Below are 17,127 nucleotides of genomic sequence, written 5' to 3' on the forward strand. Positions count from 1 at the left end.
TATGAGTGCAATATACTGTATGTGGGCAGCTATGGGGCATTATATTGTATGTGGGCATCTATGGGGGCATTATACTGTATGTGGGAATCTATGGGGGCATTATACTGCGTGGGCTGAACCGCGTGTGTATGGGCGGGGATTGGGTGGGATTAGAGGTGTGGCTTAAAAGGGAAAAAAATTTGCCGCGTGTCAGCGGTTGTCCCGCTTTGCGATACTTGGCAGTTGGGAGGTTTGTGTAACTGATGGTGATAACAAATATATCCGGATCCACCAATCACACGCTGCCCGTCACACGTGACCTCAATGGTAAAACAGAAACCGAGGCAACTAAATATCTTCCTTTTTCCATGCAGAAAATAACCTCACCCACCAAATGCCATGGTGCCCGCCTGCACACTGAACGCGTGTTGGGGTGCTGGTGAGCGTGCGGGCAGCATCGTGGCATGTGGTGGGTACTACGGAGGTGACTTGTGACAGGCAGCGTGTTATTGGTGGATCCGGATGTTTGATATCACGTTCTGTCCTCACACGGTCCTGGTTTCTGTGTCTAATTAATAAAGTATTTCTATTTGTATTGATTATTGGTGTTCCTTGTGATGCATTTAGGGAAGTATTATCGTTTTTTTTATATCATTTATGACGCTGGACGTCGCTGCCGGATATGGAGGGGCCGGTCGTCACCAGTGAAATTCTTCATCTCGCTAATAATGACTTTGTAGGGTCAAAAAAAAAAAAGCTCATTTCTCACCCCCCTGGATGGGGGTCTACTTACTTTATACCAGTTCAGCTAGTGCTCGCTGTTGTCAGCTCACACCGTGCTATGAATAAAGACACACATTATATATTCTATGATGATCTTCATCCTCAGCCCCATCCTCATCACTATAAAACTGCCCAATCATCCCCCGCCTCACATCGTGCTGAAATACTCTGTGCTGCTGGTACCTAGCTACTTCCACTATGTAACTCTCAGTCTATAGCCACTTAAAAATGTATATTTCCTGACATACTCTGTGCTGCTGGGAACCTGGCTTTTTCCACTTTGTAACTCTCGGTCTGTGACCTCCCACTAAATCAGCATACTTCTCTCCTGAAATACTCTGTGCTGCTGGATAACCAGTTCCTTGCACTATGTAACCCTCATGTGATCTCTGACTAGATCTGCATACCCCTCTCCTGACATACTCTGTGCTGCTGGGGAGCCTGCTCGTTTAACTATGTTTCTATTTCCAACAAGATCAGCACACTCCTCTCCTGAAATACTCTGTGCTTCTAACAGGACTCTGCTCCTTCCACTATGTAAATCTGTCTGTGACATTCCACAAGATCAGCACACTTCTCTCCTGAAATAATCTGTACTGCTGGTGAGAATATGCACCTCCTACCAAGAAACTTCAGGGCCTCAATGCAAAATCTGTATCAGGGCTCCCACCGACCATGAGTCATTCATAACACTGGGGTCTTCTTATAAGTTAGAGGAATTATTGGGGCCCTCAGAAACCAGGGCCCAGGTGTGATTGCCACCTCAGCACCCACTATAGCTACACCTATACTTACTACTATGTAACTCTGAGTCTGTGACCTCCCAGAATATCAGCACCCTCCTCTCCTGAAATACTCTGTGCTGCTGGGGAGATTCTTCTCCTCTGACTATGTAACCCGCATGCGGTCACCTCCCAGTGAGTCTGAGTATTAATGCCATCAAGCTTCTCGCGTTCAGTCCATTAAAGATTTTGCGCAGACTGCGGTGTGATTATATTTTGTGTTTATTTAAAAAATACACGGTGAAGACACGGGAGACACTGAATAGTAACGGAGAGATAATGACACGGCGGAAATCCTCGCCCGGCGCCGTAGGTAACACCTTAAAGGGGTATTCTGGTTACTACAAGTTATCACCTATCCACTCGAGCCCCTCTGATCGCCAGACCCCCAGCCGCAAGCCAGGAGGAGGTGAATAGAGTGGTGGCCCATGGCACTGACGGACACAGCGGAGCACAGCGCCCCCACAGGTCTAACAGTTCTATACAGTGGAGATTGGAGGACGTGTAGTAACCGGAGTACCTCTTTAAGTGTGAGAGAACAAACTTTATTTATAACTGAACAGGAACATTATATGAACGGAGACAATATTTTCCATTTGGTGCAAATAAAGTCACTAAGAATCCAGTCCCCCGTGTATGGAAACGCTGCATCGCGTGCTTGGTGTGTGCATGGAGAACGATACAAGCGGGGGCATTAACCATAACCCCCCCCATTGTGACAACTCCACTGCTGAACATCATCTCTTCAGAAAACACTGAAAAAATGTAATGCCTCTGCTTGACTTATCATGTCTTCTACTCCAGTCACATACAAAGCTGTATTTTACAATTCTACTGGCTGTCACTTGAAATCCATTATGAATATGCTAGAAGACATAGCACAAAATATGATCTGAACCAGCAGGGGGCAGCAGTGAAATGTGAGATCCTGTAGACTGAAAGCTAACAGGAAACATAAGCTCTGCAATGTAGTGTATTGTAGGAAATGTACAGCAGATGTTTTACTGTCAGACTTCTTCTCACATCATGCACAACACTGTGGCACACTCTGGACCAATAGCGTGTAATAGAGAGACTCAAAAGAAACCAGCGGAATTTTGTATGCAGCTTTGGATGTGACTGGAGTAGAAGACAATGTAAGAATTTACAAGTGATTGAATATTATATGTAGATTTAACCTGTAAAATGACACCAGTGACGGTCATATAAATCATAAGACAGAATGTTACAGAATATATCCCTATGGATTACGTTCCTCATGTAAATCTTTAATATAAACTCTCGGGTTCCTATATACAAAGTAGAATTTTTTTCGAGGACAAACCGTCTGTTTTTGCATCCAATGAATAATCCCTAAACACGACTTTAATGTGTGTATATAATAAATTCTGCACTGACGACAAAGTGACGCCACCCGTTACAGTTCATGGAGCATTTCACAAGCATTTGTGTGTAGAAAGGTGCAGTTCCTATTCACTGCCAGTAGGTGGTGCTGTGATTTCATTGCAAGTTATAAAAATGCTTTATCACCCATGAATTACTCACCACAGCTGTTATTGAAGGAATCCCCTAGACATTGACACCAATAATATATTGTTCTCTTACAATTCACCGTGACACTGGATCTATAGCACTGGTCATCGCAACCTGGTTCGTGAATACAATGCAAATGGCAGTGAAAACTGACACATACATAGGCAGGGCAGTAGGGCAATGGAAGAGCAAAAATTGGCGCTGAGATTTTCTCGTCAACGTAGATCGCACGCCATCTAGATTGGAGAGTCGTGGAATAATTTTTTGTGTACTAAATTCCCAACCGAGTCTCGGAGAATCTGCAAAAACTTACAACAGACACGGCAATGTCGCTAATGAACAATAATATGACCGGGATCGGTGGATTTTAGATGTTGCGCCGCCTCGGTTTTATAATGAACAACTACATATAATGATGAGTAACCTTGCTTTATTATCTTGAAATGCTTACACTCCACTCACATCCAAAGCTGCATTCAGCTGGTCACTACAGACACGCCCCTAACATATTAACCGGCATCCTATACTGGAATGCGCTCTGCTGCACTGCATTATGGGAGATGTAATGGTTTCTATTCTATCCTGGACTTTGCTACAATATATCACACAGAAACAACAGGAAACCAGAAGAATTGTGAATGCAGCTCTGGATGTGATTGGAGTATAAGAAGCATTAACTGGGGATCAGCACAGGATAAGTAAAGCAAAGGATTTGCACAGTTTCTTCACATCTGATGTGGATGAGATGTATCGGGGTTCAGCGGTGACCCCCACACTGTAAATCACAGGCCACCAATGTTTTGTGTCTTGGACCGTGGATCAGGTGGAGACGGGGAAGAGTCCGCGTACGGTTGGAAAAAGATCTTTAGTCCTTACGGTGGTCCCAGGCCGAGTCTCTGGCGGGGGAGGTGTTAGAGGGCTGCAGGGGAGACAAGTCTTTGGGGTTGGAGACCCCGTTACTCCTCACTTTCTCCCTCCCGCTGAGCAGCAGGCGGAGACTCCTCTTCCTGTTGGCGCTGGTGGCGCCCGATGTTCTCGGCAGGCGATAGCGCCTCCTCTGCCGTGTTCAGGTAAACATTAAACATGGCTCCTTCCTGGCTCAGTTCCTTGCCACACGCCTGACAGCTGCAACGCAGGATCTTCTCCACCAGCTTGTCCACCCGGGGCACCTCCTCGTTCCCCGGACACTCCAACGTCACCTGTCCCGAAACACAGTAACAGTTAGATGGAGTCACGTAAGAGGTGGAGACGAGATGATCAGGGTGGGGGTCCTGCCTATTACCACCCGGACCCCCCTATACCTGAGAATGCTTGTCCAATGAGGACGATCAATTTAAAGGGGCGCTCCACCGACAGGACCTGTTTTTTGTTTATCTCCGTGTTCCGATAGCGATAATGCTGTGTTCATTTTACCGTATTGCGGCGATACCCAATAGGTAGAAATATTTTGACACTTTTTTTTTCTAAAATAATGGCTTTGTACTAGGAGAAGTTTTTTGTTTTTTTTATAGTTTTCCCAAACTTCTTCTTAGGTCCCACTATGGGACTTGAACACCTAAGGATCCATTCAGATGTTGCGGTTGACGCGCGGTTAACCGCAACCACATCTAAAAAAAAAACACCAAACCACGGTAAAAAAAAAACACACGCCGTATTCAGATCCGTTTTTTTTATGTGGTTTTGACCGCAACGTCTATATAGACCTTAACCATGTGATTGCTGATATAATACGTTGCATTACTTCTGTAGTCCGGGCCGGATAGGCTTCGGTGTAGGGCCGGCCTGGGGGTCATTGTTAGGCCCCGGATACCTCAGCATCGCATCGCACCCCATGATCGCATTCGAGGGGCACTGATGGGGTGTGGCCTCTGTCTAACCGCTTAAACGGCACGGTCAGCATTGACTGCGACATCTAAAGGGTTAAACAGCCGGGATGTGAGTTCTCTCCGATCACGGCCGTCAGCGCGGGGTGCCAGCCGTATTTTACACTCGCCGGTGATGTCGCCGGTTCTGCTCCTGAGCCCCCGCCGTCACAGCATCGTAACAGTACGGCGGCTCACGTTAAATAACGGCGAGCCGTGACGTGATATTTTACGACAAAAAGTTGGCAGGGGATTAACCCCTTTGGAGCTGGACAGAGATTTCTATAGAGCGGCTTCTGAATCCTCATCGGTTTCACTGACAGTTCTATGGAAGCTGCGGAGGTCTCTGTAGAAATAACAGGCATGTTGTATGGCCGCTGCCCGTTGCTCGTGGTAATGATCTGGGGTCTCCGCTCACACGACCCTCACCGGTATAACCCTGACACATCATTGATTACAAAAAAAAGATGGAGTTCCCCTTTAAATTTGACCGCCGCCATGTCACTAATGTGGGGATTCAGTTAAAGGGGAAGTCCATATTTTACATTCCCGTTGCAGATTTTGGGACCTCTCCCCATAGATCAGAGCGACACTCACCACATCCCACATGGACTTGGCCGGCATACACGAGTCGCAGTGAACCAGGGACTCCGTAGATTGAGGAAACGTGTTCGGGACGCTGTAGCTGAAGCACTGACCCAGGCAAGCCCTGAAATCAGAGACAGAAGAAATGTGGTGAACACAACCCCGAGACGAAGGAGCGTTACAACAGGGCACCCCGAGACCGGCAGCACTGTCATGGGGGCACCTTGTACCTGTCCTGGAGAAGTGATCAGACTGCCAGCACTTGGTAATGTCATTGGGACACCGTGGCAAGTACTATTATGGGGACACAGATGCTAGTACTATTATGGGGATACTACAGCCGTCACCATTTTTAGGGGCAATGTAGCTGTTATGGGGACACTTTGGCCGGTACTCAAATTGGAACACTGTGGCTGGCACTCTTATGGTTACACTATGCCTGTCACTGATATGGTGGTACTGTATTAGCACTATAAGGCTGGGTTCACACAACCTATTTTCAGGCGTAAACGAGGCGTTTTACGCCTCAAAATACGCCTGAAAATACGGCTCCAATACGTCGACAAACATCTGCCCATTACTATCAATGGGTTTGCTGACGTTCTGTGCCGACGACCTGTCATTTTACGCGTCGCTGTCAAAAGACGGCGCGTAAAATAACAGCCTCGTCAAAGAAGTGCAGGACATTTATATACATTATATGCAGGGCACTTATATACATTATATGCGGGACACTTATATACATTATATGCGGGACACTTATATACATTATATGCGGGACACTTATATACATTATATGCGGGACACTTCTATACATTATATGCGGGACACTTCTATACATTATATGCGGGACACTTCTATACATTATATGCGGGACACTTATATACATTATATGCGGGACACTTCTATACATTATATGCGGGACACTTCTATACATTATATGCGGGACACTTATATACATTATATGCGGGACACTTATATACATTATATGCAGGGCACTTATATACATTATATGCGGGACACTTATATACATTATATGCGGGACACTTATATACATTATATGCGGGACACTTCTATACATTATATGCGGGACACTTATATACATTATATGCAGGACACTTATATACATTATATGCGGGACACTTCTATACATTATATGCGGGACACTTATATACATTATATGCGGGACACTTCTATACATTATATGCGGGACACTTATATACATTATATGCAGGACACTTATATACATTATATGCAGGGCACTTATATACATTATATGCGGGACACTTATATACATTATATGCGGGACACTTATATACATTATATGCGGGACACTTATATACATTATATGCGGGACACTTATATACATTATATGCGGGACACTTATATACATTATATGCAGGACACTTATATACATTATATGCAGGACACTTATATACATTATATGCAGGGCACTTATATACATTATATGCAGGACACTTATATACATTATATGCAGGGCACTTATATACATTATATGCGGGACACTTATATACATTATATGCGGGACACTTCTATACATTATATGCAGGACACTTATATACATTATATGCGGGACACTTATATACATTATATGCAGGACACTTATATACATTATATGCGGGACACTTCTATACATTATATGCGGGACACTTATATACATTATATGCGGGACACTTCTATACATTATATGCGGGACACTTATATACATTATATGCGGGACACTTATATACATTATATGCGGGACACTTATATACATTATATGCGGGACACTTATATACATTATATGCGGGACACTTATATACATTATATGCGGGACACTTATATACATTATATGCGGGACACTTCTATACATTATATGCGGGACACTTATATACATTATATGCGGGACACTTCTATACATTATATGCGGGACACTTCTATACATTATATGCGGGACACTTCTATACATTATATGCGGGACACTTCTATACATTATATGCGGGACACTTATATACATTATATGCGGGACACTTCTATACATTATATGCGGGACACTTCTATACATTATATGCGGGACACTTCTATACATTATATGCGGGACACTTCTATACATTATATGCGGGACACTTCTATACATTATATGCGGGACACTTCTATACATTATATGCGGGACACTTCTATACATTATATGCGGGACACTTCTATACATTATATGCGGGACACTTCTATACATTATATGCGGGACACTTCTATACATTATATGCGGGACACTTCTATACATTATATGCGGGACACTTCTATACATTATATGCGGGACACTTCTATACATTATATGCGGGACACTTCTATACATTATATGCGGGACACTTCTATACATTATATGCGGGACACTTCTATACATTATATGCGGGACACTTCTATACATTATATGCGGGACACTTCTATACATTATATGCGGGACACTTCTATACATTATATGCGGGACACTTCTATACATTATATGCGGGACACTTCTATACATTATATGCGGGACACTTCTATACATTATATGCGGGACACTTCTATACATTATATGCGGGACACTTCTATACATTATATGCGGGACGCTTCTATACATTATATGCGGGACGCTTCTATACATTATATGCGGGACGCTTCTATACATTATATGCGGGACGCTTCTATACATTATATGCGGGACACTTATATACATTATATGCGGGACACTTATATACATTATATGCGGGACACTTATATACATTATATGCGGGACACTTATATACATTATATGCGGGACACTTATATACATTATATGCGGGACACTTATATACATTATATGCGGGACACTTATACACATTATATGCGGGACACTTATACACATTATATGCGGGGCACTTATATACATTATATGCGGGACACTTATATACATTATATGCGGGACACTTATATACATTATATGCGGGACACTTATATACATTATATGCGGGACACTTATATACATTATATGCGGGACACTTATATACATTATATGCGGGACACTTATATACATTATATGCGGGACACTTATATACATTATATGCGGGACACATATACATTATATGCGGGACACTTATATACATTATATGCGGGACAATTATATACATTATATGCGGGACACTTCTATACATTATATGCGGGACACTTATATACATTATATGCAGGCACTTATATACATTATATGCGGGACACTTATATACATTATATGCGGGACACTTATATACATTATATGCAGGACACTTATATACATTATATGCAGGACACTTCTATACATTATATGCAGGACACTTATATACATTATATGCGGGACACTTATATACATTATATGCAGGACACTTATATACGGGACACTTATATACATTATATGCAGGACACTTATATACATTATATGCGGGACACTTATATACATTATATGCAGGACACTTATATACATTATATGCAGGACACTTATATACATTATATGCGGGACACCTATATATACATTATATGCAGGACACTTATATACATTGTATGCGGGACACTTATATACATTATATGCGGGACACTTATATACATTATATGCGGGACACTTATATACAGTATATGCGGGACACTTATATACAGTATATGCGGGACACTTATATACAGTATATGCGGGACACTTATATACATTATATGCAGGACACTTCTATACATTATATGCGGGACACTTATATACATTATATGCGGGACACTTATATACATTATATGCGGGACACTTATATACATTATATGCGGGACACTTATATACATTATATGCGGGACACTTATATACATTATATGCAGGACACTTATATACATTATATGCAGGACACTTATATACATTATATGCGGGACACTTATATACATTATATGCGGGACACTTATATACATTATATGCGGGACACTTATATACATTATATGCGGGACGCTTATATACATTATATGCAGGACACTTATATACATTATATGCAGGACACTTATATACATTATATGCAGGACACTTATATACATTATATGCAGGACACTTATATACATTATATGCGGGACACTTATATACATTATATGCAGGACACTTCTTGGGACGTAATTGGAGCCGTTTTTCATTGATTTCAATGAAGAACAGCTACAAATTACGTCCGTAAAAGACGCCTCGCAAAACGCGAGTACGAGCAATTACATCTGAAAACAGCTCCGTAATTTCAGCCGTAATGGACGTTATCGTGTGCACATACCCTTATGGGGACACTTTGGCTGGTACGGTTATTGGGATACTATGACTTGTATGAGGAATCTCTGGTTATTATTGTTAAGGGGGCACTCTGGCTGATACCAATATGGAGGCAATATTGCTATTACTGTTATGGGGACACTGGCTAGTAATATTATGAAGACAATGGTTGGTACTGTTATGAGGTCAGCAACGCGGCCCTAGCAGCCAGGAGGCGATGTTGAGGTCTTAGGACATCAGGGGCAATACATTATATATATATATATATATATAGGAAACAGCATATCTATAGGATTATGTATGACCCCTATAGCTCCGCCATTGTATAGAATGAAGCAGCTCAGCAGACAGTATCACACATGGTGGGATTAGATACACGGCTCAGCAGACAGTATCACACATGATAGGATTAGATACACGGCTCAGCAGACAGTATCACACATGGTGGGATTAGATACACGGCTCAGCAGACAGTATCATACATGATAGGATTAGATACACAGCTCAGTAGACAGTATCACACATGATAGGATTAGATACACAGCTCAGCAGACAGTATCATACATGATAGGATTAGATACACAGCTCAGTAGACAGTATCACACATGATAGGATTAGATACACAGCTCAGCAGACAGTATCATACATGATAGGATTAGATACACAGCTCAGTAGACAGTATCATACATGATAGGATTAGATACACAGCTCAGCAGACAGTATCACACACGATAGGATTAGATACAGGGTCCAGCAGACAGTATCACACACGATAGGATTAGATACACAGCTCAGCAGACAGTATCACACATGATAGGATTAGATACACAGCTCAGCAGACAGTATCGCACACGATAGGATTAGATACAGCAGCTCAGCAGACAGTATCACACACGATAGGATTAGATACAGGGTCCAGCAGACAGTATCACACATGATAGGATTAGATACACAGCTCAGCAGACAGTATCACATATGATAGGATTAGATACACTTAGCAGCACAGTATCGCACACGATAGGATTAGATACAGGGTCCAGCAGACAGTATCACACATGATAGGCTTAGATACACAGCTCAGCAGACAGTATCACACATGATAGGATTAGATACAGCAGCTCAGCAGACAGTATCGCACACGATAGGATTAGATACAGCAGCTCAGCAGACAGTATCACACATGATAGGATTAGATACACAGCTCAGCAGACAGTATCACACATGATAGGATTAGATACACGGTTTAGCAGACAGTATCGCACACGATAGGATTAGATACAGCAGCTCAGCAGACAGTATCACACACGATAGGATTAGATACACAGCTCAGCAGACAGTATCACACATGATAGGATTAGATACACAGCTCAGCAGACAGTATCACACATGATAGGATTAGATACAGGGTCCAGCAGACAGTATCACACACGATAGGATTAGATACAGGGTCCAGCAGACAGTATCACACACGATAGGATTAGATACAGGGTCCAGCAGACAGTATCACACATGATAGGATTAGATACACAGCTCAGCAGACAGTATCACACATGATAGGATTAGATACACAGCTCAGCAGACAGTATCACACATGATAGGATTAGATACAGGGCCCAGCAGACAGTAATGTTATACTTACTCTGCTCGCTCTTGAGTCCTCCTCAGTTTCGGGGACAGCGCAGGTCCTGACGCCGCCGTTTAGCGTCACCAGGTTGTGTGCTGAGTACATGAAAGACGTCAGGACATGCGCTGCGCCCAGACCAGACCCTCAGGCACCAGTTACTACAACAGTGGACAGATGTAGTGCAGGGAATCAAGGGCCCCGGGTCTTCAGGGCCCTGAGATGATTGCGACGGCTGTGGCCCCTATAGCTACGCCACTATTATGGGGTCACTGTAACTAGTACTGAATCTGTGACTAGCATTGTTATGAGGGAATGGCGCGCTATGGTCATACTACAGGGACACTATGACTGGCACTGTTAGGGGGGCACTGTGCTCTGCAATGTGGTAGAGGAATTTGTCATTTTAAATAGAAGATTTTAAAAGAAAAGAAAAACACATTCTGCAAAACACAAGATAAAGACCAAACAGGGAAGTAAATACACAAAAAATCTACACCAGGTGCTAAACACCTCACATGCAATAAACCACAGCGGAGCGAGCTCTGTACAGGCACCAGACAGCAGGGTGAGACGCTGCAGCTCTGGATGTAACTGGAGTATAAGAAGAGCTCAGTAACAGAGAAGGAAGGTAAAGGATTTATATTCCAGCCGCTGTCTTCTCTCTAGTCACTTACTTATTCTGGATAGACTTGGACTCACATCCGATGTTCCCCACAATCTGTGTGATGTTCTTAGCCTCGCACCAGGCGCTCTTATCAGGAAAAAGGGCCAACCGATTAATGGGAGGCGGAGCTGCGGAGATCACGACTGGAAGCAGGAAGCCAATCAGAAACCGGATCATCATCGACACCTAGAACTAAAACAATAAGAAAACATGAGAAACAAATCACAATCAACTCAATATGACCAGAATTATAGTAGTTATATTCTTGTATATAGGGGTAGTATTATAGTAGTTATATTCTTGTATATAGGAGCAGTATTATAGTAGTTATATTCTTGTATATAGGGGGTAGTATTATAGTAGTTATATTCTTGCATATAGGGGGCAGTATTATAGTAGTTATGTTCTTGTATATAGGGGCAGTATTATAGTAGTTATATTCTTGTATATAGGAGGCAGTATGATAGTAGTTATATTCTTGTAAATAGGGAGCAGTAGTATAGTAGTTATATTCTTGTATATAGGGGGCAGTATTATAGTAGTTATATTCTTGTATATAGGGGGCAGTGTTATAGTAGTTATATTCTTGTATATAGGAGGCAGTATTATAGTAGTTATATTCTTGTATATAGGGGCAGTATTATAGTAGTTATATTCTTGTATATAGGGGGCAGTATTATAGTAGTTATATTCTTGTATATAGGAGCAGTATTATAGTAGTTATATTCTTGTAAATAGGGAGCAGTAGTATAGTAGTTATGTTCTTGTACATAGGGAGCAGTATTATAGTAGTTATATTCTTGTATATAGGAGCAGTATTATAGTAGTTATATTCTTGTATATAGGGGAAGTATTATAGTAGTTATATTCTTGTATATAGGGGGCAGTATTATAGTAGTTATATTCTTGTATATAGGGGCAGTATTATAGTAGTTATATTCTTGTATATAGGGGAAGTATTATAGTAGTTATATTCTTGTATATAGGGGGCAGTATTATAGTAGTTATATTCTTGTATATAGGAGCAGTATTATAGTAGTTATATTCTTGTATATAGGAGCAGTATTATAGTAGTTATATTCTTGTATATAGGGGGCAGTATTATAGTAGTTATATTCTTGTATATAGGGGGCAGTATTATAGTAGTTATATTCTTGGATATAGGAGCAGTATTATAGTAGTTACATTCTTGTATATAGGGAGCAGTATTATAGTAGTTATATTCTTGTATATAGGATCAGTATTATAGTAGTTATATTCTTGTATATAGGGGCAGTATTGTAGTAGTTATATTCTTGTATATAGGGGACAATATTATAGTAGTTATATTCTTGTATATAGGGGCAGTATTGTAGTAGTTATATTCTTGTATATAGGAGACAGTATTATAGTAGTTATATTCTTGTATATAGGGGCAGTATTATAGTAGTTATATTCTTGTATATAGGGGACAGTATTATAGTAGTTATATTCTTGTATATAGGGGCAGTATTATAGTAGTTATATTCTTGTATATAGGGGACAGTATTATAGTAGTTATGTTCTTGTATATAGGAGCAATATTATAGTAGTTATATTCCTGTATATAGGGGCAGTATTATAGTAGTTATATTCTTGTACATAGGGGGCACTGTTATAGTAGTTATATTCTTGTATATAGGAGGCAGTATTATAGTAGTTATATTCTTGTATATAGGGGGCAGTATTATAGTAGTTATATTCTTGTATATAGGATCAGTATTATAGTAGTTATATTCTTGTATATAGGGGCAGTATTGTAGTAGTTATATTCTTGTATATAGGGGACAATATTATAGTAGTTATATTCTTGTATATAGGGGCAGTATTGTAGTAGTTATATTCTTGTATATAGGAGCAGTATTATAGTAGTTATATTCTTGTATATAGGGGCAGTATTATAGTAGTTATATTCTTGTATATAGGGGACAGTATTATAGTAGTTATATTCTTGTATATAGGATCAGTATTATAGTAGTTATATTCTTGTATATAGGGCCAGTATTATAGTAGTTATGTTCTTGTATATAGGAGCAGTATTATAGTAGTTATATTCCTGTATATAGGGGCAGTATTATAGTAGTTATATTCTTGTACATAGGGGGCACTGTTATAGTAGTTATATTCTTGTATATAGGAGGCAGTATTATAGTAGTTATATTCTTGTATATAGGGGGCAGTATTATAGTAGTTATATTCTTGTATATAGGAGCAGTATTATAGTAGTTATATTCTTGTATATAGGAGCAGTATTATAGTAGTTATATTCTTGTATATAGGGCCAGTATTGTAGTAGTTATATTCTTGTATATAGGAGCAGTATTATAGTAGTTATATTCCTGTATATAGGGGCAGTATTATAGTAGTTATATTCTTGTACATAGGGGGCACTGTTATAGTAATTATATTCTTGTATATAGGAGGCAGTATTATAGTAGTTATATTCTTGTATATAGGGGGCAGTATTATAGTAGTTATATTCTTGTATATAGGAGCAGTATTATAGTAGTTATATTCTTGTATATAGGAGCAGTATTATAGTAGTTATATTCTTGTATATAGGGGCAGTATTATAGTAGTTATATTCTTGTAAATAGGGAGCAGTAGTATAGTAGTTATGTTCTTGTACATAGGGAGCAGTATTATAGTAGTTATATTCTTGTATATAGGAGGCAGTATTATAGTAGTTATATTCTTGTATATAGGAGCAGTATTATAGTAGTTATATTCTTGTATATAGGGGGCAGTATTATAGTAGTTATATTCTTGTATATAGGGGGCAGTATTATAGTAGTTATATTCTTGTATATAGGGGGCAGTATTATAGTAGTTATATTCTTGTATATAGGGAGCAGTATTATAGTAGTTATATTCTTGTATATAGGAGCAGTATTATAGTAGTTATATTCTTGTACATAGGGGGCACTGTTATAGTAGTTATATTCTTGTATATAGGGGGCAGTATTATAGTAGTTATATTCTTGTATATAGGGGCAATATTATAGTAGTTATATTAATGTATATAGGAGCAGTATTATACTAGTTATATTCCTGTATATAGGAGCAGTATTATACTAGTTATATTCTTGTATATAGGAGGCAGTATTATAGTAGTTATATTCTTGTATATAGGGGCAGTATTATAGTAGTTATATTCTTGTATATAGGAGCAGTATTATAGTCGTTATATTCTTGTATATAGGGGCAGTATTATAGTAGTTATATTCTTGTATATAGGGCAGTATTATAGTAGTTATATTCCTGTATATAGGAGCAGTATTATACTAGTTATATTCTTGTATATAGGGAGCAGTATTATAGTAGTTCTATTCTTGTATATAGGGGGCAGTATTATAGTAGTTATATTCTTGTATATAGGAGCAGTATTATAGTAGTTATATTCTTGTATATAGGGGTAGTATTATAGTAGTTATATTCTTGTATATAGGGGTAGTATTATAGTAGTTATATTCTTGTTATAGGGGGTATTATAGTAGTTATATTCCTGTATATAGGAGGCAGTATTATAGTAGTTATATTCTTGTATATAGGGAGCAGTATTATAGTAGTTATATTCTTGTATATAGGGAGCAGTATTATAGTAGTTATATTCTTGTATATAGGAGCAGTATTATAGTAGTTCTATTCTTGTATATAGGGAGCAGTATTATAGTAGTTATATTCTTGTATATAGGGGCAGTATTATAGTAGTTATATTCTTGTATATAGGGGCAGTATTATAGTAGTTATATTCTTGTATATAGGGAGCAGTATTATAGTAGTTATATTCTTGTATATAGGGCAGTATTATAGTAGTTCTATTCTTGTATATAGGGGGCAGTATTATAGTAGTTATATTCTTGTATATAGGGGCAGTATTATAGTAGTTATATTCTTGTATATAGGAGCAGTATTATAGTAGTTATATTCTTGTATATAGGGGCAGTATTATAGTAGTTATATTCTTGTATATAGGAGCAGTATTATAGTAGTTATATTCTTGTATATAGGGGCAGTATTATAGTAGTTATATTCTTGTATATAGGGGCAGTATTATAGTAGTTATATTCTTGTATATAGGAGCAGTATTATAGTAGTTATATTCTTGTATATAGGGGCAGTATTATAGTAGTTATATTCTTGTATATAGGGGCAGTATTATAGTAGTTATATTCTTGTATATAGGAGCAGTATTATAGTAGTTATATTCTTGTATATAGGAGCAGTATTATAGTAGTTATATTCTTGTATATAGGAGCAGTATTATAGTAGTTATATTCTTGTATATAGGGGCAGTATTATAGTAGTTATATTCTTGTATATAGGGGCAGTATTATAGTAGTTATATTCTTGTATATAGGGCAGTATTATAGTAGTTATATTCTTGTATATAGGGGCAGTATTATAGTAGTTATATTCTTGTATATAGGGGCAGTATTATAGTAGTTATATTCTTGTATATAGGGCAGTATTATAGTAGTTATATTCCTGTATATAGGAGCAGTATTATACTAGTTATATTCTTGTATATAGGGAGCAGTATTATAGTAGTTCTATTCTTGTATATAGGGGGCAGTATTATAGTAGTTATATTCTTGTATATAGGAGCAGTATTATAGTAGTTATATTCTTGTATATAGGGGTAGTATTATAGTAGTTATATTCTTGTATATAGGGGTAGTATTATAGTAGTTATATTCTTGTTATAGGGGGTATTATAGTAGTTATATTCCTGTATATAGGAGGCAGTATTATAGTAGTTATATTCTTGTATATAGGGAGCAGTATTATAGTAGTTATATTCTTGTATATAGGGAGCAGTATTATAGTAGTTATATTCTTGTATATAGGAGCAGTATTATAGTAGTTCTATTCTTGTATATAGGGAGCAGTATTATAGTAGTTATATTCTTGTATATAGGGGCAGTATTATAGTAGTTATATTCTTGTATATAGGGGCAGTATTATAGTAGTTATATTCTTGTATATAGGGAGCAGTATTATAGTAGTTATATTCTTGTATATAGGGCAGT

General features: G+C 38.8%; 1 protein-coding gene across 5 annotated transcripts in view; it reads right to left on the reverse strand.

The window, feature by feature from the left end:
* Positions 1-1,750: 1,750 nt before the first annotated feature.
* Positions 1,751-17,127, reverse strand: part of NBL1 (NBL1, DAN family BMP antagonist) — a 42,084-nt gene continuing 26,707 nt past the window's right edge. For all 5 annotated transcript variants that reach the window (XM_075840504.1, XM_075840509.1, XM_075840508.1 and 2 more), the window contains exons 2-4: positions 12,087-12,268; positions 5,537-5,648; positions 1,751-4,276 (exon numbers count right to left, since the gene is read on the reverse strand). In XM_075840504.1, coding sequence (XP_075696619.1) covers positions 4,034-4,276; positions 5,537-5,648; positions 12,087-12,256 — 525 coding nt within the window. In that variant the 5' untranslated portion in view covers positions 12,257-12,268 and the 3' untranslated portion in view covers positions 1,751-4,033. The remainder of the gene's footprint in view (positions 4,277-5,536; positions 5,649-12,086; positions 12,269-17,127) is intronic.

The sequence above is a fragment of the Rhinoderma darwinii genome, chromosome 10, assembly GCF_050947455.1.
Source record: "Rhinoderma darwinii isolate aRhiDar2 chromosome 10, aRhiDar2.hap1, whole genome shotgun sequence".
Classification (NCBI taxonomy): Eukaryota; Metazoa; Chordata; class Amphibia; order Anura; family Rhinodermatidae; genus Rhinoderma; species Rhinoderma darwinii.